Source organism: Chelonia mydas, chromosome 3 (genome assembly GCF_015237465.2).
Source record: "Chelonia mydas isolate rCheMyd1 chromosome 3, rCheMyd1.pri.v2, whole genome shotgun sequence".
In the NCBI taxonomy this organism is placed as follows: domain Eukaryota; kingdom Metazoa; phylum Chordata; order Testudines; family Cheloniidae; genus Chelonia; species Chelonia mydas.
The window spans coordinates 172,816,833-172,843,251 of record NC_057851.1 but is presented as its reverse complement, the minus strand read 5'-3'; the positions used below and the strand labels follow the sequence as shown (position 1 = coordinate 172,843,251).

The 26,419-nt window shown below is 43.8% G+C and overlaps 1 protein-coding gene across 4 annotated transcripts in view; it reads right to left on the bottom strand.

Annotated features, from left to right (window-relative positions):
- The window catches only part of PSME4 (proteasome activator subunit 4), a 209,455-nt gene that overhangs the window by 36,855 nt on the left and 146,181 nt on the right, over positions 1-26,419 (bottom strand). For 3 of the 4 annotated variants that reach the window (XM_037895877.2, XM_037895875.2, XM_037895874.2), the window contains 8 exons: positions 24,669-24,738; positions 22,021-22,146; positions 21,215-21,367; positions 12,682-12,786; positions 6,560-6,651; positions 5,430-5,561; positions 3,752-3,960; positions 3,276-3,361 (listed from right to left, as the gene is read on the bottom strand). In XM_037895877.2, coding sequence (XP_037751805.1) covers positions 3,276-3,361; positions 3,752-3,960; positions 5,430-5,561; positions 6,560-6,651; positions 12,682-12,786; positions 21,215-21,367; positions 22,021-22,146; positions 24,669-24,738 — 973 coding nt within the window. The remainder of the gene's footprint in view (positions 1-3,275; positions 3,362-3,751; positions 3,961-5,429; positions 5,562-6,559; positions 6,652-12,681; positions 12,787-21,214; positions 21,368-22,020; positions 22,147-24,668; positions 24,739-26,419) is intronic. The other variant, XM_037895876.2, reaches the window with a different exon arrangement.

Here is a 26,419-nt window from a genome sequence, read left to right as displayed (position 1 = left end):
AGTGTTGTGGAGGGGGTAGAGAGGTGAAGTGGATGGAGTACCTGGATCAGATGATTTCTAGGACCCATCTGTTCGACATTATGCATTCCCAGGCACTGTGGAACCCTGCCAAATGGTGGCCAAATGGGTGCGTGGTCATAGACAGTACTGGGGAGTAGTCTTATGGTGCCTCGACCTGCCCCTCAAAAAAGTGGTGCTGAGAGGCAGGGGCTGGGTTGAAGATTGTGGACCAGATGCCTTATGTTTTGGGAATTTTCCCTTTTTTCTTTGTGGCTCATAATGGTGCTGTGATGGGAATTGAGATGAATAATCTATGTGTTGGGATTGGGGGCTAAAAGATCTCTTTTGTCCCCGAGTGTAGATTCTCAGCAACCGGAGGGTGGCCCTGGAATCCTTCAAGGTGTGGAGGGAGGTGTCAAGTCGTCTCAGCAAAGAGCTGGGCTACTGGCAGAGAGAACGCTTTTGTTGGATATGGCCCTCGCCAAGGCAACAGATGCACTGGGAGTGCTTGTCCACAACCGGGACCGCCTCACTGTAAGTGCAGCACTTCTTTAAGCCCAGAGAGCCTTGTCCAGGGCGGTCTCCCCCACTGTGGGTTGACAGAAGAACAAAGTCCATTTTTCTTCTTTTAGGCAATGGCCAAATAAACAGTAGAAGGAGGAAAAGAAACAAAAGAGGCTTCTAAGGAAGCTAAAAATTAGCAATTGTAAAAGAATAAACAATCCACAATGGACAGCTAAAGCTCCATCTCTAGCTGGGGCAGTTGAGAAGGAAAGCAGGACTGTTAGGGCTTGTCTACACTGGCAAGTTTTGTTGCCAAGAACTGCCTTTTGGAGACAAAACAGCAAGAGCGTACACACTACAATGGGACTTTTGTCGCGAAAAACGCCCAGTATCCCACAATGCCTGCCCTGATTGCTCTGCTCAGTGTTTTGATCTCTGCTGCCCTGCAGGCATGCGCCCCTCCCCCTTCAAAGCTCCAGGAAGTATCTGTGTGCTGCTCCATTTGGGGAACAAACAAAGAGAAAATAATTGGAATGCTCCTGTTCTGTCCTGCACTAGGAACACAGCAGCAGGCAGACTGCTGCTGCAGGGGGTGGGGATTCCTCACCATGGAGAGCTCACAGAGCTGCTCATGATGCTGTTCTTGGCAGCTGAGGGGGCTGTGGGAGAACTCACAGAGAATCCCAAGATGCGCAGCGATCAGCTCTTCCTTCCCACAACACTGCACTATGGGATATATACCCCTGGTGAATTGCTCACCCTGTTGATGATTGGTGTCCCCAATGTGGGCATGATCTATCGACAGAAGGAGCAAGTGTGAACAGCCTTTGGTGATTTTTGTTTTGTCGACTTCTGGGTGTCGACATAAGTTTTGAAAGGTTTCAGAGTAGCAGCCGTGTTAGTCTGTATTCGCAAAAAGAAAAGGAGTATGTGTGGCACATTAGAGACTAACCAATTTATCTGAGCATAAGCTTTCGTGAGCTACACCTCACTTCATCAGATGCATCTGATGAAGTGAGCTGTAGCTCATGAAAGCTTATGCTCAGATAAATTGGTTAGTCTCTAAGGTGCCAAAAGTACTCCTTTTCTTTTTGACATAAGTTTTGTAAACAAAACTCTGTAGCGTAGACAAGCCCTTAGCCCCTGAGCGCTGGCTAGCCTCGTGGTGCAGTACAAGGTGAGACAGCGCATGTGCTGGCCCAACGGACACAGCTACCAAAGTTCTCCGATCAGCAGTCTAGGGACATAGACACAACTACAGTGGAGAACCCATAGGACATTACTCAAAGAATTCCAGGTCTACCACTGAGTTAGAAGAAAAGTTAAACTGGAAATATTAGCAATATATTTTTGTATCAGTAACCCTTTTGTGTGTTTTGGGGACATAAGTTATTTTTAGATAACTAGCTGATCTGACATTTTATTAAAGTAAGAATGACTCTTCCCACAAAGGTAACCTGTACTTTAAACTGAAATGGATGCTATTCTGCCTTGCTAAGTTCTTATGATGGGCCGATATAGAACACAAGGGATCCTGAACTCCCAGTTGATTAAATGAAAAGTGAGCGAGAGTATGTTGTTTTAAAAACAGTATAAACTGACAAAATTGGTAACCAAGGATTAAAGTAACGAAGTTTGCCTAAGCAAAGTTTTGATTTTTTCCATTGCCATAGAACAACAGTAGTCTTTCATCATAATGTAAATTTGACAGGATTTTTTAAAAAGACTTTGTCTAATTTACATTCAGTATGCAGGAATTAATGATGAATCCCTTGTGAATTCTAAATTGAATGAAATTTGCTGTTCTTTTTCATGGCCTTAACAGTTGTGAAAAAGCCTGCTTTGTTGCTGTCTATTAATTGAATTTGATCTTAATATAACTATAGGGGCTGTTTCCACCACTGGAGAGAAAAAAAAGTGAAGATGGTGATATTCCAAGTCTAAAGGTACTCGTGTCTATTCACAGTGACTTGGGTTAGGGTGGACAGTATAATCTAGAGAACGCCTGCTAAGAATAATACTTTCCTCATATCAGTCATATTTTAGGCCAAAAGGCCAACTGCTGTGAAAAGCAAGCTGTCCCATTCTATGCAGTAGTGGTGAAATGAGCTGTCTCAACTTATGAATGGTAGAAGGACTACAGGAGCCTACCAAGACCTACAGAGTAACTCCATCTTTGAAAATGTAAGGGTCTCACACCTGCTAACACTATGGTGTTGGAGTAACTGCAGAAGAAAACAGTTTAAGTGACTACACTCTATAATCTTCTAGAACACTGCAGCTAAACAGCACTGCATAAAGAGTTTCTGAAGTATGAAACCGAATGGTGGTCTGCTGGACACTACTCTACTTCCTTTACCAAGTGTGACTATTAAGTCTCCGCATTCAGAAACTCTGGCCAAGTTCTGCCTGTTCACTGTAAGAGCATACACCTGAAAAATATCTGGATCTCTCTGCACCCTTTCATCATTTTGAAACAGCTCAGGATTCCTCCATAAGATCAATCATACATTTCTATGTGCAAGAATGGGAGGGCGTATTAGAAAAAGGCTAGACCAATGGTTCCAGCTTCTATAAGTACACTATCAATTTCACACATAAGCAAAGGAGGATGTTGGGGCAGAATTTGGCTAGCCATATATATGCACAGTTTTCTATTAAAAAAAAAAACATTTTTTAAAATCAATCATAACATTACTTTTTATTCATTTATTTTTATAACTTGTTTTTAAACCAAATGTGACTAAAAGCTCAGTAATTAAAATGGGTACCTTGAAAAACAAAGGTAAGAGCTGGAGTTGTTCTGTGACAGCCGTGGAGAAGGACCGACCTGCACTTGCCATCAACCACTTCAGGACTGTTTATAAAAAGACAGAAATACTTACTGAATAACAAGATCAACAAGCAAAATGACAAATGTATAGGCCAAATTCACTACTGGCATATCTCACCAGATTTCTACTAATGTTAGTGGAGTTGCATCAACAGTAAGTTTGGCCCTGTGTTCTTATGTTAGAGCCCATGAGTTTTCATTAGAATAATTATTACTCAAGCCATAGTCATGTAATTTGGAATAAGTTATACATTAACACAGTCCAACCTACAAGAGGTACAGACACCTCTTTAGTATAAAGCTAATGTAACAGGCAAAATTGCACATTGTAAGTATGCCACTTGCAGTACTCAATCATAATTCTGTGCAGCCAAACATATTGTCTGTTTTCACAAGTTAAATTCAGCAACTCACTGGTTTTCAAGAGTTTAATGCCCTGAGTTCGCTCATCTTGTTCACCAACTCCATTCTCATCCATAACATGGTTCTGAATTTCTTCATCCACTTCCATAAGAGGTTTGAGCTTTTCAAGTATTCGCGTAGTGAACTCATGGACATGAGGGGACTTTGTTGGAGCAGTATTTGGCAAGGAAACATCTATCATGAATATGTAGGTCAAAACACTAAAAATAAATAACGCAAGTTTATACATTAACATGAAGAAACCAGTTAAATGTGTTCAGTGGCTATTTGCTGCATTTTACTAGTTGAAATTTAATACTTTTCTGAAATTTAAAATTTCTTCCTGTAGACCACATAAAATAAATAAAACCAAATGCTATCTGAAACAGAATGCAACATCATTGTGATTCATGTCTTTACCTCAATTTAAGGCATTACACCATAAGAGTACAATGCACCAAGACAAATAACCTCAGTTCACTGAGCTGCTTCACTATATATACACACATCTAAACCTCAGTGAGAACATGAGGAAAACTATTAATTGAGGGCTTAAGAACTGTTTTCACCTAATGAGAAAGTGAAAGACTCAAGGGGGGAAAATGCTATGGCTTTTATTTTTAATGAGTTCACATTTTTCATCTTTGACAATGTCTATCTATTGCATTTGGAATCTTATTTGGCGTGTAGGTAACTTGATATCCTGTAGTAGAATTATTTTTCTTATTTCTGACAAACATGCTATTTTGCATACTGTACATGAAAAGATATGCTGTTTACTTATAACTCTTTCCTGAAGGTTGCAAACTGTAGACACACAAAATGAATCATACAATAATAAATGGTTAAAAGAAACTGGGCATATTTAGTCTTGAGAAACAAAGACTGAGGGGAAACCTGATAATCTTCAAATATATTAAGGGCTTTTCTAAAAAGGATGGTGATCAATTGTTCTCCATGGCCGTTGAAGGTAGGACAAGAAATAATCACCATAATCTGCAGCACAGGAGATTTAAGTAGATATTAGGAAAAACCTTTTAATCATAAGGATAGTTAAGCACTGGAATAAGCTTCCAAGGGAGGATGTAGAATCCCTATGATTGGAGGTTTCTAAGGACAGGTTAGTCAAAAAGTATAGTCTAGGACTGTGTATTTGGTCCTGTTTCACCATGTAGGGCTGGACTAGATGACCTCTGAAGGTACCTTCCAGCCCTGCATCGCTATGATTCCAGATTATTCTCTGACTATAAATATTTCTAGAAAAACCCACTCTACCACATCTGAGACCGTAATTATTCATTAGTTATAGGTTCTAACTTGTTACAATTTGATAGACTTTCAATGGCACTTAGGAGCTTAGGTGGTTTTGAAAATTTCACCTTGGTCTGGCAGGGGTTGGGTACAGTTCATTTGTTTCTAGAGCTTTAGAGCTCTCCCAGTGTGAAAATGAGAGGTCACATGAAACAACAGGATGAGAATCAAGACATCACCCTATGTTTACAAAAAGTGCCTGTTAAATAGCAATTTATGGGTACATTATTTTTTGGAAAATATTATTTATTTCTATTCTGGTACTACATGTATATGTTCACATACCTAGGAAGACAATCATCCAAAGAAAATAAATAATACTTGAGTATTCAATGGACATGAACAGAACAAAGAAAATTCTTCAGAAGAGAACACTAACCTTCCTATTCTTTCTCTGACATTTTTGTAAACCTGGGTGAGTTTAGGTTCCAAGTACTTTAGTAACCTGTGCAACAGCTCTGGTACTCTCCATTCTTGCTGTGCAAGGCCACCTTGCAATACGTAGAGTCGGCTAGAAATTGGAACATGAAGGCTTTAGTTAGCTTTACTGTATTGACAACTGCAACTTATTTTTTCCAAGTCTTGTTTTTAATGATTTACATATATCCATGAACTACAGATACACAAGAGTATAAAAGCTTTTCAATCACAAAATGAGAGTAACTATTACAGTATTGCTGTTATGTCAGTACCATAGTTCCACAATAGTTATGGTTCTCAAACTTACTTAATAGGACCCCCCTTCTTTGTGTCTGTAGTCATTTACACCCCTCCCCACCCCCACTACATATACTGCTACCCAACTCTGAAGGCAGAGTGGAGAGCAGCAGCTGCTGGTCAGATGCCCAGCTCTGAAGGCAGCTTCACGCCAACAGCAGCACAGAAGTAAGGACAGCAATGTGAAAAGTGATACTGACACATATCACTTTTCACAGCAGATTGAGAAGTAAGGGTGCAGCAGTGCAGAAGTAAGGGAGGAAATGTGAAAAGTGACATGTGTCAGTATCACTGTTTATAGCAGACTAAGCGTCCCATTGCCACCCTTCTGTGCTGCTACTGCCGCTCCGGGGCTGACCTCTTTATCCCCGCCTCCTGGGTGTGCGCGGCCCTTCTGCAGAGTCCCAGCCACCAGGGGCTGACAGCCAGAGCTCAAAAGAGCACAAAGCTAGCACCTCCCTTGACACATTCAGGAGGTACGCCCCATACTTTGAGAACCGCTGTCCTAACTGAATCCAATTAATCATAGTGATGTGCTTTAAGCAATGTTTTTCCCCTCTGGGCCCTACTCTACCCCTGGGGAACTAAGGATAGGAGGGGGTAGGGCATGAACAAGGAACTACAACTAAGACAGGTTCTTGTGTGGGATGTGCAGGTACATGATTAAACTCTTGGCTCTTCCACCTTGCAGTGGCCAGTCACAATATACTCTGAGTGAACTTTATCCACATCTCTTACATTTGTTCATGCTTTACCCATCAACTGTAAAGCAGTTTGAAGGTAACATTTTACCATGCATCTACAAATGATCCTCCTTCACCACTCAAAGGAGACTCCAACAACAGCTCAAATAACCAGTGCAGTTTCCGAGGATCTCTGCTCTCCTGATAAAGAAAGTAATAAATCAGTAACTGGAAAACAGAGGAATTTGGTGATTCTACTTTAAGCCATGTAAAAAGAAAGACAATTAAATATTTGCATTAAATGTTCTTGAGGTTCCTATGTATGCATTATTACATAAACGAAGACAGTGTTTTGCTTTTCTCAAAATTAGGGTCCAGTAAAAAAAAACAATCAGGATCATACAGAAATGCGGCATTCTAATATGGATAGTAGTGCAAGAGATTTATTACCAATTACTTAGTAAAGTACAGTGATTTAAAAACAGTGTTATTTTTATTTCTATGGCATTTTAAAGGATGTAATCTAGTTATGAAAAACTATTAACATTTAGTGCAGAGAAATCTTACTGGATACAAGGCCTGGTCTACACTAGAAAAAAAAATGGTTACCTAAATTTTCGTAGCTGTTGTTCTTCGAGATGTGTTGCTCATGTCCTTTCCATTCTAGGTATGTGCGTGCTCATCACACGCACAGTCATTGGTGATTTTTGCCTTAGCAGTATCCATAGGATCAGCTGTATTGCTCTCTTCAGTGCTGCTCTCATGCGTTGGTATATTAGTGCTGACCCTAAGCCCTCTCAGTTCTTTCTTGCTGGCAACTCAGGTAGGAGGGTGGATAATGAAATGGACATGAGCAATACATCCTGAAGAACGAAAAGGTAGGTAACAGTTTTTTATTTTTCAAGTGCTTGCTCATATCACTTCCATTCTAGGTGACTCACAAGCAGTATCCTCGGAGGTCGGCTTGGAGTTCACAGTCTAGAGGCTTGCAGTACTGCTCAACCGAAGCCAGCATCACTCCAGGCCTGCTGGGTAAGTGCATAACGGGACATGAACGTGTGGACAGATGACCAGCTGGCCGCCCTACAGCTGTTCTGGATAGGCGCTTGGGCTAGGAAAGTTGCTGAGGAGGCTTGTGCCCTGGTTGAATGGGTAGTTATGGTGGCACCCCTACCTGATCAGAACAGCAGTGAATGCAGGCAGTGATACAAGCAGAAATTCTTTGAGTGGACACTGGATGACCTTTCATCCTGTCAGCCACCACGATGAAGAATTGGGTTGACTTGCGGAATGGCTTGGTCCTTTCAGTGTAGAAGGCTAACACCCTCCTGACATCTCAGGAATGAATCTATGCTCCTCCTCCGACTTATGCGACTTTGGAAAAAAGACAGGTAAGTAAAAGTCCTGGCCCGTATGCAACTGTGAGACCACCTTTGGCAGGAAAGCTGGGTGTGGCTGCAGCTGGACCTTGTCTTTGTAGAAGACCGTATAGGGTGGTTCCGAGGTAAGCACCCTAATCTCGGAGAACCGGTGGGCGGACGTTATCGCAACTAGGAATGTAACCTTCCAGGACCAGAGAAGGAGAGAGCAGAAAGCCAGAGGCTTGAAGGGGTTAAGCCTGAAGATATTATGTCGAGCACCCAATGGTCCGAGGTGAGCCGTGACCAGCCTGACCAGAAGGGGTGCAGGAGGTTGAGAAAAGACCCAGGAGGTGGATTCTGGGGAGTGACTGGGGCGCCGTCCTTGGGTGCATCCTCAAAACACCTGCTTCTGGCTTCCTTGGCCTCTAGAAGAACTAGGCTGGGGGGAGGAATGGGAAGACGATGGGTGACACCATTGAAATCCTTTGTCCCTATCCTTCCTGGAGAAGCTGGACTGGGGGACACCACAGAACCTCGATGGAGGTGGAGGGGGATGGAAAGGCTTTCTAGCCTTCTAAGGGGTCTGAAGGCCCAAGAAACGGCGGGTGGCATGTGAGTCTAAGGCCGTGGAGCTGTTCGTCAGTCAGCTCCCTCAAATGGAAGGTCCTGAAGGGTACTCTGCAACTCCTGGGACAGCCCAGAGGACTGTAACCACCAGCTGAGCCTCATGACCACTGCAGAAGTGACTACCTGGCCGCCGAGTCTGTAGCGTCCCAGGCCATCTGGAGGGTGCCTCTCGCCACTGCTTTGCCCTCGTCCACCAAGGCAGTGAACTCCTGGGCTCGGTCATGTGGGAGGCCCTCCTTAAACTTGCTGATGGAGTCCCACAGGTTGAAGTTGTACCTGCCTAGCAGGGCCTGATGGTTAGATACCCAAAACTGCAGGCCGGCTGTCGAATAAATTTTCTTGCCAAACAAGTCCAGCCTCTTGGTGTCTTTACTTTCCAGTGTGCTATTCACCTGTCCCTTCTGTTGTCAGCAGACACAACCAGGGATCCCCCTGGAGAGTGGGTGACAGGTACTCAACCCCCTTTGTGGGGACGTAATACTTCTCTTCCACCTTCTTGGAGGTAGGTGGAACGGAAGAGGGGGTCTGCCACATACACTTGGCAATTTTAAGGACCCTTGGGTGGACGGGCAATGTGACCTGGGACAGGGTAGAGGAGAGTATAACATTAAAGAGGTCATCAGACTCCTCTGCTAGCTCCTTGACCTCCAAGTTCAGGTTGGCAGCCACTATTTTAAACAGGGCCTGGTGCTCCTTGAAGTTGTCGGGGGGACTGCTCATTTGTGAGGAGCCCGCCACTGTTTCGTCCAGAGACAATGAAGATGACTGCATAGCAGGGGGAGGTGCAGCTTCCCCTTGCTCGTCTGGGGATGGCTCCTTGGGTGTCAGTACCTACTATGTCACCCTCGTGTTAGATTTGGCACCGTGCTCTGACTTGGGTGCTGGCTGTGCCAGGTGCAGTTTGTCCGATTAGGCCTGGGAGTAACAGTGGGAGTACGGGACTGGCATAACAGGTACACCTCAAAAGTTCCAGTACTACCATTGAGAGGGGCCTTGCCCCATCTCCACGCCACAGGAGCCATGCCAGTCTCGTGGGCCGGTGGCAATTCGCCTTTTATAGGCGAGGGGCTGAACACCCCTTCAGGCTCAGATCATTGCCCTTCCGGTGACTAGGGCAGAGCTGTAGATGCCTGAGTCTGCTGACTGATCCTTGCTGGCGACTGTAAGGGGAAGGCAAGGACCGGTGCCTGCCCGAAGAGCAGTACTGGGAAGCTGGAGACCGGTTCCATGACCAGGAACGATCCCACACTGGGGGAATCACCACCTGGGAGATCGCCTAGGCAATGGTGATCTGCACCGTGGCGAACTCTGGTGGGAGACCTGAAGGGTACTAGGGGTACTGAGATCAGTGTCGCGACTCAGGTGTCCTGTGCCTTGCAGGAGGAGACCTTGGCATCAGGGACCTGTGCCTTCTAACTGGGGACTGAGGCTGCGGTGCTAGGGCCACAGTGATGGGGACAGACACCTATAGTCCGGGGATTGGGGATGCTCCACTGCTTTAGGGAGCAGTCCCATAACCGGCTTGCCCATAGATGCCGGGGCCTTGGCCAGGTCCATCATCTTGGTTGGCATCTGCAGTGCCGGTTGGCCTACTTGCTCTTTGGCCGCCGGGGCCACTTCGGGCAAAGATGTCTCTACTAGGGGATGGGACCTCTTACTGCTCCCAGGAGTCAGAATCATAGAATCGTAGAATATCAGGGTTGGAAGGGACCTCAGGAGGTCATCTTGTCTAACCCCCTGCTCAAAGCAGGACCAATTCCCAACTAAATCATCCCAGCCAGGGCTTTGTCAAGCCTGACCTTAAAAACCTCAAAGGAAGGAGATTCCACCACCTCCCTAGGTAACGCATTCCAGTGCTTCACCATCGTCCGAGTGAAAAAGTTTTTCCTAATATCCAACCTAAACCTCCCCCACTGCAACTTGAGACCATTACTCCTTGTTCTGTCATCTGCTACCGCTGAGAACAGTCTAGATCCATCCTCTTTGGAACCACTTTTCAGGTAGTTGAAAGCAGCTATCAAATCCCCCCTCATTCTTCTCTTCAGCAGACTAAACAATCCCAGTTCCCTCAGCCTCTCCTCATAAGTCATGTGTTCCGGCCCCCTAATCATTTCTGTTGCCCTCCGCTGGACACTTTCCAATTTTTGTACATCCTTCTTGTAGTGTGGGGCCCAAAACTGGACACAGTACTCCAGATGAGGCCTTACCAATGTCAAATAGAGGGGAAAGATCACGTCCCTCAATCTCCTGGCAGAGGCGGGTCCCTGGCTGAACTAGGGGGTCCGACCCCAAGCAGCTCCAGGGTGGGCATGTGGCCTAACACAGGTCTTTTGCCCGAAGCCCCCTTTTTCTGTGGTGCTAGCGGGCCCATCGACTTCAACCACTTCTTAGGCACTGCGGAGGGGGAATGGTGCTGGGTGGGTTCCGGTGCTGTGGTGCACTGCACGCCAATGCTGAGGTGCCAGGCATGGAGTCCAATCGAGAGGGCTCCGAGGTAGGATGAAGCGAAGCCTCCATGAGAAGGACCCTCAAGTGCATATCTTGTTCCTTCTGAGTTCGAGGACGAAAGTTTTTGAAGATCCTGCACTTATCCTTTCTGTGGGACTCTCCCAAACACTTTAAACAGCTCTTGTGGGGGTCACTAATGTGCATCGGCTGGCTGCACGATGAACATGGCTTAAAGCCTGGGGAATGGGGCATGCCCCGCTTCGAGGCGAAGTCTCAGCCGGGACTCTAACTCCTAAACAACTACTCTAACACTTACCTTACAGGTCTAAGTACCTATCGACTAACAACAAAGGAGACAGAACAATGGACTGTAAGAACCACTAACACTCTTGGGATGTAAGACAAGGTGCTCCGACCAACCGTCACGGGCGGTATGAAGGAACTGAGAGGGTGTAGGGTCGGCAGTGATTAATATACCAACGCATGAGCATGGCACTCAAGAGGGAGCTACATCCGACTCTACAGATACCGCTAAGCCAAAAATCTCCAATGATTGTGCACGTGGGCATGCACATTGCTAGAATGGAATCGATACATGAGCAAGCACTTGAAGAAGAATTAAGTTTGCTTAACTACGTTGCTCAGGGGTGTGAAAAATCCATACCTCTGAGCAGCGGCGTTAAGCAGACCTAGCCCCCCCGTGCAGACAGTGCTAGGTCAATGGAAGAATTTTTCTGTTGACCTGGCTACTGCCTCTTGGGGAGGTGGCTTACTACACCGTCGGAAGAACCCCTCCCGTTATTGTGGGGAGCCTCTACACCAGTGGTTCTCAGCCTTTCCAGACTACTGTACCTGTTTCAAGAGTCTGATTTGTCTTGCGTACCCCGAAGTTTCACCTCACTTAAAAACTACTTGCTTACAAAATCAGGCATAAAAATACAAAAAAGTGTTCACAGCACACTATTACTGAAAAATTGCTTACTTTCTCATTTTTACCATATAATTATAAAATAAATCAATTGGAATATAAATATTGTGCTTACATTTCAGTATATAGAGCAGTATAAAACAAGTCATTCTCTGTATGAAATTTTAGTTTGTTCTGACTTTGCTAGTGCATTTTATGTAGCTTGTTGTAAAATTAGGCAAATATCTAGATGAGTTGATGTACCCCCTGGAAGACCTTTGCATACCCCCAAGGGTACATGTACCCTGGTTGAGAACCACTGCTCTACACTGAAGTGGTGCAGCTATGTTGCTGTAGCATTTCAAGCGTAGACAAGCCCTTAAAGGTCAACAGGCCACCCTGGTTACGTTAATCTGTATCTATATATTTTCCAGATCCTTTTCAATATGTTCATGATTAAACTGCACTTTTTATTTTATAAACTGAGGACAGTTCTGTGGTCTGAGCTTCAAAAGAAGAGTAAGGAAAAATTCAGCACTAGTGGTAAAAGATTTTACAGTAAGTGCAGAGATTAATGTCATCAATAGCTAGCTCTTACATAGCTATCACAAAACTAGAAAGTAGATGAAAGTGTGAACTATACTTCCAAAAGAAAAAGCATCCACAATTGTGAATGAGAAAATGTATTTTACTGTTTTCTGTAGGACTTCAAGAATTAGTATATAATGCAATTTTTAGGTTGTATTTACTACTCTGAATTTAATCCTAATAGAATAAATCTAAATATTTTTCTTCATAAAATTGTTATTTACATATTACCAAAAATGTGTGTGTTTAATTTATTTTAACATGAATAACGAGCAAAGCTAAGCAATATTGAGAACTTACACAGGAAGTTGCTATACATGTTCCCCAATCATTATAAGTTTCCACGGTAATATTGGATAAAGCTGTTCGAAGTAGTGGGCACAAAAGCTTCCAAAGTTTCTCCACCTACTCAACAGAAAAGCAAAGGTGAGATTATGGATTTTGCCATGTATGGCTCCTACTTAACTTCTCTAACTCCCAACCCCTCAAAGAGAAATTTGCTTCGTACAGTAGCTCAAAATTATTAGAATCCTGAAAAAAAATTACCAGGAAAGGCAACAATTCAAACTGCCAACATCTTTTTCTGTTTTATTTACAGGGTGCTCTGAAGTACTGCTCAGTCAAGTTCATAGATATGCAGCCTCTTGGGTTTTTTCAGTTTAAGTACAATACTACTACAGGATTGCAGATTTTGTTGCTTCTGTAGGCTGAGTGCTTTGCACACACCAGGGACTCCTTGCATTCATCTAGTCTCTCCCCACGTTCCCTGTGTGCCACCCTCCCATCCCCTTCTACTTCTGCAATCAGCCACCCCTTCCTCCATGCTGGGTCTCTGTGTGCCCCCAATTCTCACCCCATGTCCTCCTATGCCAAAAGTTCAATGTGCTCCGCAATCCCGCCTTCCCTCCTGTGCCAGGGGCTCTGTCATCCCCATTCACTCTATTCTCCGCACCATTTTTATTATTTTCTCTCCCTTCCATCTTTTCTTTTTCAGGATGTCTACATTTAAAAACTGTATTGGGAAGATGGGCAGAGCTGAGATGGGGGTTTTGTTACACTGAAAGGTGTTATTGGCTGTCATCAACCAGTTCTTTGATCAGTAGACAATTATTTACTCCTGGGGGAATTCTGCACCACTGCGCAACACAACATTTTGCAGAAATTAATGTTGTGCACGCAGAATTTCCTCCCCCTCCCAGAAGAGTCACAGTAGTGTGAAGACACTGTTTCATTTACTATAGTACTATATATTCATATCTAAGCAGTATGCCAGGGGAAATATTTAGTTTTTATATATATATATATATATATATATATTATTCTCACAGCAAAATGACTCACCAAGTATTATTATTTCATCAACTACAATTTGTTAACAACATAGCAAAAGCATCCCGATTGGTTAATAATTAAATCACACAATGTTTTAATATCATGTGCTGCAAAGAACCACAGGAGACACATTAAAGAGCCACTTCTGGTTCAGGAACCTTAGCTAAGTATCACTGGTCTAAACAGAGAAATGCCACCAAATTAAGAATAAGGCCTCGCAAACTCAGCCAAACCCCCAGGTTCAGATCTGCAAAGTATTTTGGGAAGCAGTTTGTACGAGGTGCCATAGAAGGCAAATATAACAGCAGCAGCAATACATTGCATTTCCACATATATTCTGTTCAAAGATCTCAAAGTGCTTACCAAACTTTAGTGATTTAAGCCTCATAATACTTTTGATGTAGGGTAGGGAAGTGTTATTTCCATGAGGAAACTGAAGAAGTCAAATCACTTGCCCAAGGTCACACAGCTAATCCCTGGAAATCACTCAGTGCAAGAGGCAGCAATAGAACCCAGATCTCCTGACTTGCTGTAGTGAGATATAATTCCAAATATTTCCAGCTACCATATATAAACTGTCGCAAGTAGTCCCATGAATGTGATTTGCCAGGAGATCAACCTTCAAGGCAAATCTTCTTCCTTTATCTTGTGGATGCAATTATCTTACATTTATATGGTGCCTTTCATCCCAAAGCACTCTGAAATGTAGTCACCTATGTAAGGAGCAAAATCTAGAATGTACACTTTTTGTGGAGTACAACATTCAGTTCAACTGAATTAAGAGACTTGAATATGCTTTTCAACAATCTCTTTAATTTCTTCAATACTTCAAGACTGTTAATGACTCATTTTCTCTATTACTAGATGGTGTTGGGGTTTGGGTGTACATGAAGAGGTTTTACTTGTTTAGTACACTTTCTAGAGATTGATCAGTTGATTCAAAATAGAATTACTCAGTATTCTACATATTGTTTTGGAGCACAAAGAAAAATCCCAACAAATGACAGGCCACTTTTGTAGTCTCCCGTCTCAGATATTTTATTCTGTGTTTGCAACACAGTATTCTTAATTTTTTTTAATGCAGTAATAAGCAATGAATAGCTAATTATGTTAACATTAATTTAAGGTCTTGTCTACATTACAAAGTTTTGTCAGCAAAAGTTATGCCGCTTTAATTAAAGCCACTGTTTCATGTCCACACTAGCTCCTTGTGATGGCGGAGTGCATCCACACTAGCAGCTCTTGCTTTGACAGAGAGCAGTGCAATGTGATAGCTATCCCACTATGCAACCGGCTGCAGGGTACTTTGGGAAGGGTCTGCATTGCCTCATGGGGTAGGTACAGCATCACATGATGCAGGTTTCTCAATCCCATCGTTCCCTTCCTGGGGCATCCTAGTAGATTGTCAGCTGCTTTTTCAACTGAAATGTATAGGGGGAGGGAGAGGAGAGTGGTGTGTCTGGGGCAGGGGAAGACAGCAGGCTGACCGACCTATCCTGAGGCAGGAGGAGGGGGACACCCCCCCCCCCCCACATCAGCCCCCGGCTCTGCTCGGCACAGCAGTCTCTTCCGAAGCAGCCCATTCTGCCTGCCTGCCTATGGTTCTGGGATTCCCTCAGTTCTCCCACAGCTTCCTCAGATGCCGGGAGCGGCATCCTGAGCAGCTCTGTGAGCTCTCCGTCCTGAGGAACATCAAAGCAGCATAGAAGTCCTCTCCTTCCCCAGCCCACCCCCGCCTTGCTCCCTGCAGCAGCAGTCTGCCGGCCGGCCGCTGTGTTCCTAGCGCAAGGCAGAACAGGAGCTTTCCAATTATTTGCTCTTTGTTCTCCAAGCGGAGCAGCATGCTCAGCTGTCAGATACTTCCTGGAGCTTTGAAAGGGAAGGGGCACATGCCTGCCGGACAGCAGATATCAAAACAGTGAGCAGAGCAGTCACAGCCAGCATTGTGGGATATTGGGGGAAGCCAGTTCTGTCGACAAAACAAACAGCAGTGTCTACACTGATGCTTTGTCGCTTTAACTTTGTCACAAAAGGTTTTATGTTGAGGTGATTTTGTTTTGCTGCCAAAAGTAGCTAAAAACCTAAAAATACATTCAGCACTACAGAATTTTTTTTGGAAAAAAAGCCTATTCACACACAAATGAAATTTCAGATGACCTATAACTGTGAATTTGACTGATCAGTTTCAACTGGGGAAAACTTTTTCAGCAAAGAGAGAGAGTCTGTCCTTTGACTCCTTTACCCCAGTGGTTAGGGCCAGGGCCAACCTTAGCATGGGCGACTGCTCAAGGTGCTGCGGTAGGGGGGCTGCCAAGAGAGTGTCACAATAACAGCCTCCTGCCACCCTGATCCTCACAGCCGCAGCTCACGGTCCACCTCCAGCCTCACTCTGGCCCTAACTCCTGCGCCACCTGCATCTTCTCTCCATCCTGCCTCCTCCCCAGCTCCTCCCCCAGCTCTGGTCCGCCCCCATCCTCCGCTCCGCCTGTACCCCTGCTTTGCCCCCCATCCCTTGCTCTGCCTGCACCTCCACTCCACATCCTCGCCACCCTCCCAGCTCTGCCTCCAGCCCCGGTCCAACCCCGTCCCCTGCTCCACTCCCAGCTTCGCTTCCAGCCCTGATCCACATGCACCTCCACTCCACCGCCAGTCGAGCTCCATCCCTCACCCAGCTCCACCCCCCAGCCTCACTCAGGGTGTCATTTAGGTAACACAGGCCCTGATTAGGGCACTTGGCTGGTATGTGAAAGACCCAGGTCTGAACCCCTAATTCTGGAGCAGGGACTGGAACAAAGATTTGCCCCCTTAATGGCCCCACCTCATCTGAGCATCCTAACCACCACGCTATGGGACTGTTGTTCTTAATCTCTCCCGCTGAAGTTCTTCCAGTTTATAGAAACACTTAAATATTCACTGGGAAGAGAGAGCGCAACTCTATAGCATGATGATTAAGGCACTCACCTAGGAGGTTGGAGCTGTGGATTTAATTCCCTCCTCTGAATCAGGCACATCTACAGCTACAAAGTGTAACAGCTTCAACAAGAAAAAATAAAAGCAACACACCTATAGCTTGGTGGTTAGGATGCTCCTCTAAGACATTTGTGGAATCTGAGTTCAAATCCCTGCTCCAGAGTGGGGATTCAAACCTGGATCTCCCACATCCCAGGCTGTGCCCAAACCACTGGGCTACAGCTTCTAAAGGAACACCCTCTGACCCATGAAGTTTGCAGGCCCAAAATGGACTTTTCCAAATTCTGAATTATTTTCAGAACCAAACTGAATATTTTCCCCTGACTTTTCCACTTTCTGGCTGAACTGAAAAATCACCCAGCACTATTCAGCACATTATTTTTCTTTGACATTTTAAAATGCTGTTTACTCTGAAAAGTGAAACTGACACCTTCTAATTCATATTTGCTCTGTGTATCCAGAGTTATTTCTGTTTATTTTAACAACAAATAAGTCAGTGCTTATTTTAGTATTACTGAACCAACACAGCTAAGATTCGGCAACCTAGATTTTATTCTGCCTTGCACATCAATGGCAATGTCTAAAGCTATGCATGAATGTATATATTTATGGAAAAGTTCAAGGCTATGGGTTTGTGCAGGTGTCATGGAGTATAATCAGCAAACTATGTAGTTGCCTAAGTATAAATGAAGTAATAATCTGGTCTGCAGAAGAGGAGGTTACTCACCTGTGCAGTAACTGATGTTCTTCGAGATGAGTGTCCCTGTGGGTGCTCCACTGTAGGTGTCGATGCGCCCCTGCGCCGCTGTTCAGAGATTTTTACAGCAGTACCCATATCGGCTGAGCATGCGCAAAGCCTGCCTCACACATACCAGTCTTGTCTTAATATTGCACATGTGCGGCCGAACTCCTCAGTTCCTTCTCTATAATGGAGGCCGCCCCAGCTCCAAAGTAGAGGGGAGGAGGGTGGGGAATGGAGCACCTACAGGGACACTCATCTTGAAGAATGCCAGTTACTGCACAGGTGAGTATTCTCCTCTTCTTCTTTGAGAGGTGTCCCTGTGGGTGCTCCAATGTAGGTATCTCTCAAGGAGGTAGGGACTTTGAATCTGGAAGGAATGCAGTAGATAGAACAGCTCTGCCCACACATGTATCGGTGATGGGTCCCTGTGTAAGAGCATAATGTTTTGCAAATGTATTTTCAGAAGCCCAAATGGCAGCTCTGGAAATGTCCTTACGGGGGACGTTACATAGAAAAGCCACTGAGGCTGCCAGGGATTTGGTGGAGTGAGTCCTGATAAAAGTAGGGGGAGTCACATTCTGTAATTGATAGCAGAGACAAATGCAACTCGAGATCCTGTTGGAAAGTCTGTGGTTAGAGATAGATGAGCCCTTACAGCGCTCTGCAATGGGGACGAATAGCTTGTTGGAACGCCTGAAGGTTTTAGTCCTGTCCAAGTAGAAGGACAAAGCTCTGCGCACGTCTAAAGTGAGCATCGTAGATTCAAAGGAATTTGCATGTGGTAATGGAAAAAGGTAGGGAGATGGATAGGCTCATTGACATGGAAAGATGAGTGCACTTTCGGTAGAATTCTGGGGAGTAAGTGTAGGGTGACTTTGTGCTTAAAACATATGGTGCATGGCAGATCTGCCATGAGTGCTGCAATTTCTCCTGTGCGTCTCGCAGAGGTAATTGCTACTAGAAATGCAGTTTTCATAGAGAGATGTAGGAGGGAACATGTGGCTAATGGTTCAAATGGTTTTTGGGTTAGGCATGTTAAGGCTAGGAGAAAGTTCCAAGGTGGATTAGGCGGATTGATGTCTGGGTATAGGGTTTAGGGTCCCTTAAGAAATCGCTTAGTAATTGGGTGAGCAAAGATAGGCCTATCATCGATGGCATCATGGAACATTGTAACTGCAGCCAAGTGGACTTTGATGGAACTCAGAGAGAGTCCAGAGAGTTTAATCTCTAACAGACAGTCAAGGATTAGTGGGAGAAGCACGGAAAAAAGGAGTGGTTTCTGTGGCAGCCCACGGGTATGTAAATCTTGTCCAGTTATGAAGGTAGGTGGTGTGTGTACAATTTGTTGTGCTATGAAGGAGTATATTTCAAACCTGCTCCCAGCAAGTTCACTCTGCATGAGAGAACCATGAAGGAGCCAAACCCTGAGGTGTAACATGGTTAAACTGGGGTGGAGTAGTAGACCGTGTTCTTGGGACAAGAGATTCGGGCGGAGAGGTAGTGGGATGGGTGCGGAAAGCGCCATCTTGGCAAGAAAGGGGTACCATGCCTGTCTGGGCCACGTGGGGGCGATCATTATGACCCTGGCTTGGTCTGTTCGTATTTTGATCAGTACTTTGTGTACGAGTGGTATCAGGGAAATGCATACGTTAGGTTGGTGTTCCATGGGAACATGAATGCATCCCCCGAGGAGTGTTTGCCTAGTTCATGAATGCATCTCCCGAGGAGTGTTTGCCTAGAACAAAACCGTGGGCATTTCTTGTTTGCTGCAGTTGTGAAAAGGTCTGTGGTTGGGTATCCCCACGTGTGAAATATGTCTAATACTATATCCTTGTTTAGTTCCCATTCATGGTCTATGGGAAATCTTCTGCTGAGGTCATCTGCGGTGGAATTGAGAGAGCCAAGTAAGTATGCAGCTGATATTTAGACATTGTGCTTCTGTAGAAAGTGAATGGGATCGCCCCACCCCCACCCCCTGCCTGTTTACATAGAACATGCAGGCAATGTTGTCAGTCCTTATCCTGACATGTTGGTTTTGTATGAAGGGGAGAAATTGGAGGCAGGCCTTGAGTATCATTCAGAGTTCTACACGTTGATGTGAAGGGACTTCTCGGCAGGAGACAAAAGCCCCTGGGCAGTGTATTAGGGCATGTGAGCTCCCTATCCCGTAAGGGATGCGTCCGTAGTTATGATAACCGGCGGGACGTCCTGTAGAAAGGGGACCCCAGAGCAAAGGTTGTGGGGCAATGTCCACCAGTGGAGGGAGTCCTTGACTCTGGGAGGTATGTATAAAAGGTTGTTCAGTAGACAGTGGTCATCCAACTTTGGAAACATCTCATGAAGAGGCGAGCATTCCTGACTACAAAAGTGCATGTGGCCTAGGAGCTATAGGCAATCTCGTGCAGTCACCTGTGGACTGTTGTACACCTTGCTAACCAAAAGGTTGATGGTGTTGAGAAGGTGGAGTGGGAGAGATGCTATTTTTTTGCGTGAGTCGAAATGTGCTCCTATGAACTCCAGTTGTGGGGTGGGAGTGAGCGTAGATTTTCTTTGTTCATTCGCAGGCCAAGAGTATGGAAACATTGGACTGTCCATTGTGTGGATTGAATGGCTTCTTTGAGGGTCCTGGCTTTGAAAAGGCAGTTGTCGAGGTAAGTAAAAATTATGATTCCCTGCCTTCTGAGATGAACTGTTACGACTGCGAGGAGTTTGGAAAAGACATGAGGCGCAATTAAGAGACCGAAAGGTAGGACCCTGTACTGGTAGTGTTGCGAGCTCAGAACGAAGAGGATAAAACGTCTGTGGGCAGGATGTATGGAACATAAGCACCCTGCAGGTGAAAGGCTGAAAACCAATCTCCCTGCTTCGGTGCTGGAATTGTGGTTGCAAGAGTCACCATTTTGAATTTTTTTTTTTTTTTAAAGGGATGAACTTATCTAGTAACTAGAGTGCTAAACTAAGGGGAAAAAGGATGTAGAATGGGTAAGAGAAAAAGTTTTAACAAGTACGCTGTAAGTCCAACTCTGGCCAGGGATGGTAGAGAAGGAACTAAGGAGTTCGGCCACGCACGCACACTATTAAGACAAGACTGGTACGTGAGGCAGGCTCCGCACATGCGCGGCCGATACGGGTGCTGCTGTAACCATCTCCGAACAGCTGCACAGAGGTGCACCGACACCTACAGTGGAGCACCCACAGGGACACCCCTCGAAGAAGAATCTTCATTACTGCTGATGATTCATAATATGGAAAGAACACAGCTTGACTTTCAGATCTTGGACTGAGTTTACAGGGCTGGAAGTTAAAAAAAATATGTTTTTTCTTGTATACTGAGCACATTTAAATCTGAAAATCATTGAGACCCAATAAACTTGGGATTCCACAATACTATTTGAAGAGACAGAGTCCTGTGGCACCTTAGAGTCTAACAGACGTATTGGAGAATAAACTTTTGTGGGTGAATACCCACTTCGTCAGATGCATGCATGCATCCGATAAAGTGGGTATTCACTCACGAAAGCTTATGCTCCAATACGTCGGTCTATAAGGTACCACAGGACTCTTTGCCGCTTTTACACATCCAGACTAACACGGCTACCCTTCTGATATTTAAAGAGAGTCACTTTTCAGAGTAGAAATGAATTTTTAAGGTAGCACGTGAAAGTTAGTTTTTAAGTAATATGCTGAAAGACCTTCAACCTGGCCATTCAGTTGATGAGCACATGCTGATTAAACAGCTGGAATTGATTCCTTTACTTTTGCAAACCACTTAAAATGTTACATACACACCTTTTCAAATGTCCAGTGTTTAGAGCCTCTTATCAGACCAGCTATAATTTCAGCTACACATCGCTGGGTACTTTCATGAGAGTCTGCTACCAGATGTTCCAAGTGGGGCTTTAGAACTGGCAAGAAGGCATCATCAAAGTTTCTGAATATGCCCTGTTAAACAAGATTACACTTAAAAATGTTTCACTTAAAATATTTTTAACCTTTAACATTGCGTGCAATTTATATTAATATTCCCAGGCTAACAAGAGCAGCAGTTTGTATTGCCACTGTCACTGAAAAAGTAGTAATGTTAATTCTGTATGGAATGTTCCTTTTCCTATTTATTGTCCTAAACACGTCAGAACTGGATCCACCTACTGCTGTAGGAGATACAATATACAAATATAGGTAGTACACATACATGTTGCATCATTTTCAGTTGCACAGGTTTTTAATTATTTAACCAAATTTATATATATTAACATAGTGTTATTAGTCTTAACTATATTTTCTCCGTAAGAGACATAGGAGATTGAGAAACAAATTTAAAGTTTAAATATATAGTTAGGTAATGTTTCTCATATGTTCAAAATAGAATTATCCCCAAATGTATATACCCTCTCTATATCACCACTATAAGGGAAAAATATATTTGGAGAATTCAGAAGACAGTATAATGAAGTTAGTCATAGTGGCGCTTAGGGCATATCTTCTCTCAACATTTAACAACAGCGATAGCTTGGGTCACTGAATGCAATGCTTTTCACACTGATTTGATAATTATCTATATAAGGAAATTAATTTATCCATAAAAATCTAGTTACCTTGAAAAGGCAAAATCTGCGAGGATTAAATTTGTCTTTTCCTTTTCTGTCTTCTAGAGATAGAAACTTTATTAACTGCTCAACAAATTTTGGATCGGAAAAGCGATCATATATGATTTGTTCTGCCTGTAAAAGAAAACAGTGATAAGCCTTAGTTTAAATTCAAGGTGCTTAGCTATCACAAGAGTCTCATCTGGGGGGAAAAGATCTTTCCAAGTCCTAATTCTTATTTTTTTCTACTTTTGCCAAAAAAGGAATCCAAATCATGCCCACAGTCTCCATTTTCCGCAGACAAGCACTAGGTCAACATCTTAGTGCCCAGAGGTTTTTAGTCCTATAGTGATGTTGGGCCATCTTTCCTTCCACTAATATAATGCTTTCAAAGCGGTCATTTCCAATGGCACTTACTATGGACACCAGCTCTGTACTCATGATTACTCTCCTGATCACTTCAAAATCTTTATCATCATTTCACGAACCACTCATTAGAGAAACTATGAAGCACTGACACGGACACATTTTTAAGCAAAATGTATCCCAACTAATCTGAAAATTGGGTCCCTTGTATAGCAATTTTCCATAGTATTTTTTAAAATTTATTTTGGTTTCACACTTTCAGTCATTTCTCATTTTCATTCTTTCCCCTCAAACACGCTCCAATTCAGTAAGGCACTTGAAAATACCCTTACCTTTAAGCATGTGAGTCCAAATTAAGTCAATTTTAGCTCACATGTTTAAAATTGTGTCCACGCATTGCATACACCTGGAAGTCAAATTCTATATTCCTATTCTATATGCCTCTACAAATCCAGCCATGCCTGACTGGAAAGGATTAAAACGTCTCAGAAATATTTTTTTTCATAATGTATCTACTGCTGTGAACCCACTACATAGTTCTAGGTGCCCTTACTTTTTTTTTTTTTTTTTTTTTTAAATAGGCACCACCACCACCTATGGTAGAATATTAAAAATCTAAATAAAATGACAATGTCATCAGTAATTCAATCAAGTCTTTGCATTCCAAGGAAACTCCACCAGTCCACACCAGCATCAGCAAGTACATCAAACACCACAATGTGGCAGAGGCATCAAAAGCAACTGATTGACTTTCAGATCTATCTGATCTTTGCTCTACATCAGGAGGAGATCGACCACCAAACTAGCAGACTGGAAGGATCAAGATGATAGTACTGCACGTTAGCTCTAGGACTCTCACTAACCCTTCTCAAAAGGAGGAGATTAGAGATGATGCAACAGCTGCAAAAATATATATTTGGTTACTTGAATTAAAAACAAATTGTAAGGCTTATTTAGCATGATAACGAAAGACTAAGAAACGTTAGTTTCAGATAAAAGTAATGATTGTGAAAGCGCTGGACTGATAGCGTCTGAGGCAGAAATCCTGTTTATTCACAGAACTGGAATAGCAGGCCTTCCCACACCATGTTGCCATTATGCATCAATCCTGTTCTGGAAGAGTCACCTTTAGGGTAGAAAGTTCAGTGTCCATATTCACCTCCTTGTTGACACTATCAACTACAATCAGCAAAATTGGTAATTAGTAGGGCTGTCAAATGATTAAAAATATTAATCACAATTAATTGTGAGATTAAAATAAACCATGATTAATTGCAGTTTTAATTTCACTATTAAACAATAATAGAATATCACTTAAATATTTCTGGATTGGGGGAAGTGTGTGTGTGTTGGGGGGAAGTGTGAGACACAGAGTAGGTGTGTGTTGGGGGAGTGTGTACGTGTGTGAGAGACAAACTGCGTATGTGTGAGAGACAGTGTGTGTGTTGGGGAAGTGAGTATGTTCAGCGCACTGTCTCTTTAAGCAGAGCACTCTCCAACCTGAATGCTTGTTCAGACTGCAGCAGCCGCTGGTGGCTCCCGCTCCTGACCCAAAGGCAGCAGAAAACAGGCTCCCTGTCACCCCACCCTAGCTTAGCAGAGACTGGGTACATGGGGAGGAAGATGGGAACCCCAACATTAGCCCCCAGCCCACTCTGCACAGCAGAGAGGAGGGTACCGGTGCTGAGCACCTTGGGTGTGCGGAGTAGAAGCAGAGGTGGCTGCAGAGCAGAGAAGTGGGGGGAGGAGGAGCACCCCTGCTCCAGAGGTGCCCCTGGTGCCCTGGCCCAGCCTGCCCACCCCTAAGGCCAGCAGCAGCAGCAGCCATGCTTCCCATGTTCCCTGGCCCCAGATCAGCAGCAAATGGGTACACAGGGACACCCAGACATCAGCTCCCACCCCCAACCCCTCTGCTCTGCACAGCAGGCAGAAGGCAGTCTCCCGGTCCAGAGCAGCTTGGCCAGGGGCAGCTCCATGGGGGAGAGAAGGAAGAGGTGGGAGCAGCAGTGGAGCAGGGCGGCCGGGGGAGAAGGCAGGCAGCGGCACCTCCCTAAGCACAGCGCCCTGGTGTGTGATTCAAGCATTAATTTATTTTGAGTTAATTGTATGCATTCACTATGATTGACAGCCCTAGTAATCAGCCATTCAATATGGCCATCAACTTATTTCAAACATTATCTTGATGATTGTTCGGTGCTCTAATGACTTAAAAGTCACAAATAATCTGTGCCAGTCTTGAATCAGAACAATCCAGACTCTCAAAAAAAAAAAAAAAATCCTAGCATGCTTACCTCTACCAACTCCTCTCTCCTCCTCCCGAGCTTTGGTTGTTGCTCAGCAGAAGCATAAACTACCATATTTCTAAATATTAGAGGAAATATATATTAGCATTACTTCCAAAATAAATGAAAGAACAAAAAACAATTCTGCTAATTCTCGACATTCTATATACTGATATCAAATTAAATCTGTGGACTCGAACACCAAAATCTAAAGCAAATTTCTAATATCTTAAACATTTTTGAAACCTTCTTCTCTCTTGCCTCCACTATTTGGGGTTGGTGACACTTATAGCCTTCTTCCAAAACACATGATTGTAAACCAGGCTGTTGTGCAGACTGATCTCTTTGACATCTGCTGATATCCAGCCCATGTAAAGAGTCTTTGGTCTCCCCTTCGGATCTCTTCCATCCATAATCACTGCAAGAGCCATCATACTTTTTTAACACTCTGGTATCTGTTTGATATGCCCATACCAATGTATAATAGCCTCCCTAAACTTGTCTTCAATTGGAGCAACCCACATTAGGCCACTTGCAACCTCGTTCTGATCTCTATCTTGAAGTGACCAACCATCTGACCATCCTGACATCTTCATTTCTGTGATGGAGAGCATACTGATTTATCTTCTTGTGACTGGTTAAGTTTCTCTTCTCTACATTAAGATGGGTCAAATACAGTTTTATACACTTTAATGGCATTTTTTTATCACAGAGAACTGGGGTCAGCTCCCACCATTTGCACCATACAGCTTTAGTGTAATGCTGGGCATCACTCATGAGGGCACTATCGTCAACAACAAGTAATCCTAGGTATTTAAATTGTTTTATTCTTCTAATCTCTCTGCCTGCAATATCCTCTATGTTGAGTCCTTTTCCCCCACTCATCATATCCTCAGTCTTACCGACATTGACGCTAAGCCCCGCCTGCTCAAAACAATGCTGCCACTGTTCAAAACTGGCTTGCCAGGTTTCACAATCTTCTGTACATATTACTATGTCATCAGCAAACAGCATGTTCCAAAGCGGTTCCCTTTGTATATTCTCATCAAGTCCATAACAACTGCAAATAAAAAGGGGCTCAATGCTGATGCGCAGTGTAGGCCAATGTTTACTGGAAATTCTCTACGGTAGCCCCATTTAGTTTTGACTACGGTAATCACTTCATCATACATATCGTGGTTTAGATGGACATAAAACTTTCTGGCACACCTCTGTCACAAACTTTACTCTAATCAGACGAATGTATGCCTTCTTCGAGTCCACAAAGATCAAACCCAGTTGCTGTCTCTTTTCTCTGAACTTCTCCATGAGGATTAATAGAGCAAATATGTCACTAATTGTGTTCCTCCCAGCATGAATCCCCTGACCCTTTCACATTTCAACCATTCCATATACACGCTTTTCAGTAATCTTCTCCTATACTTTCATAGCATGTGACAAAAGCTTAATTTGATGACAATCATAAACACTTCTCAAACCTAGCGTTAAAAAAGGGCATCATTGGGGAAAATTTAGCCCCCCAATATTTTTTTAATGATTGATTGTAAAACAAGCTTTTACAAAATCCAAGACCAACAGATGCAATTCCAACAGAAATAGTTAAACAAAAAATATTCCCCACAATGTTTGCAGCACACAAAAAGCTCACATCACAACTGGCTGGAAACTGATTTGCAATAAACATGGAAATGGAGACTATTTTCATTGTCCAAGCCAGGAGAAGTGCAAAAAGTAAACAAGTAGCACAAATAAGAAGGAAA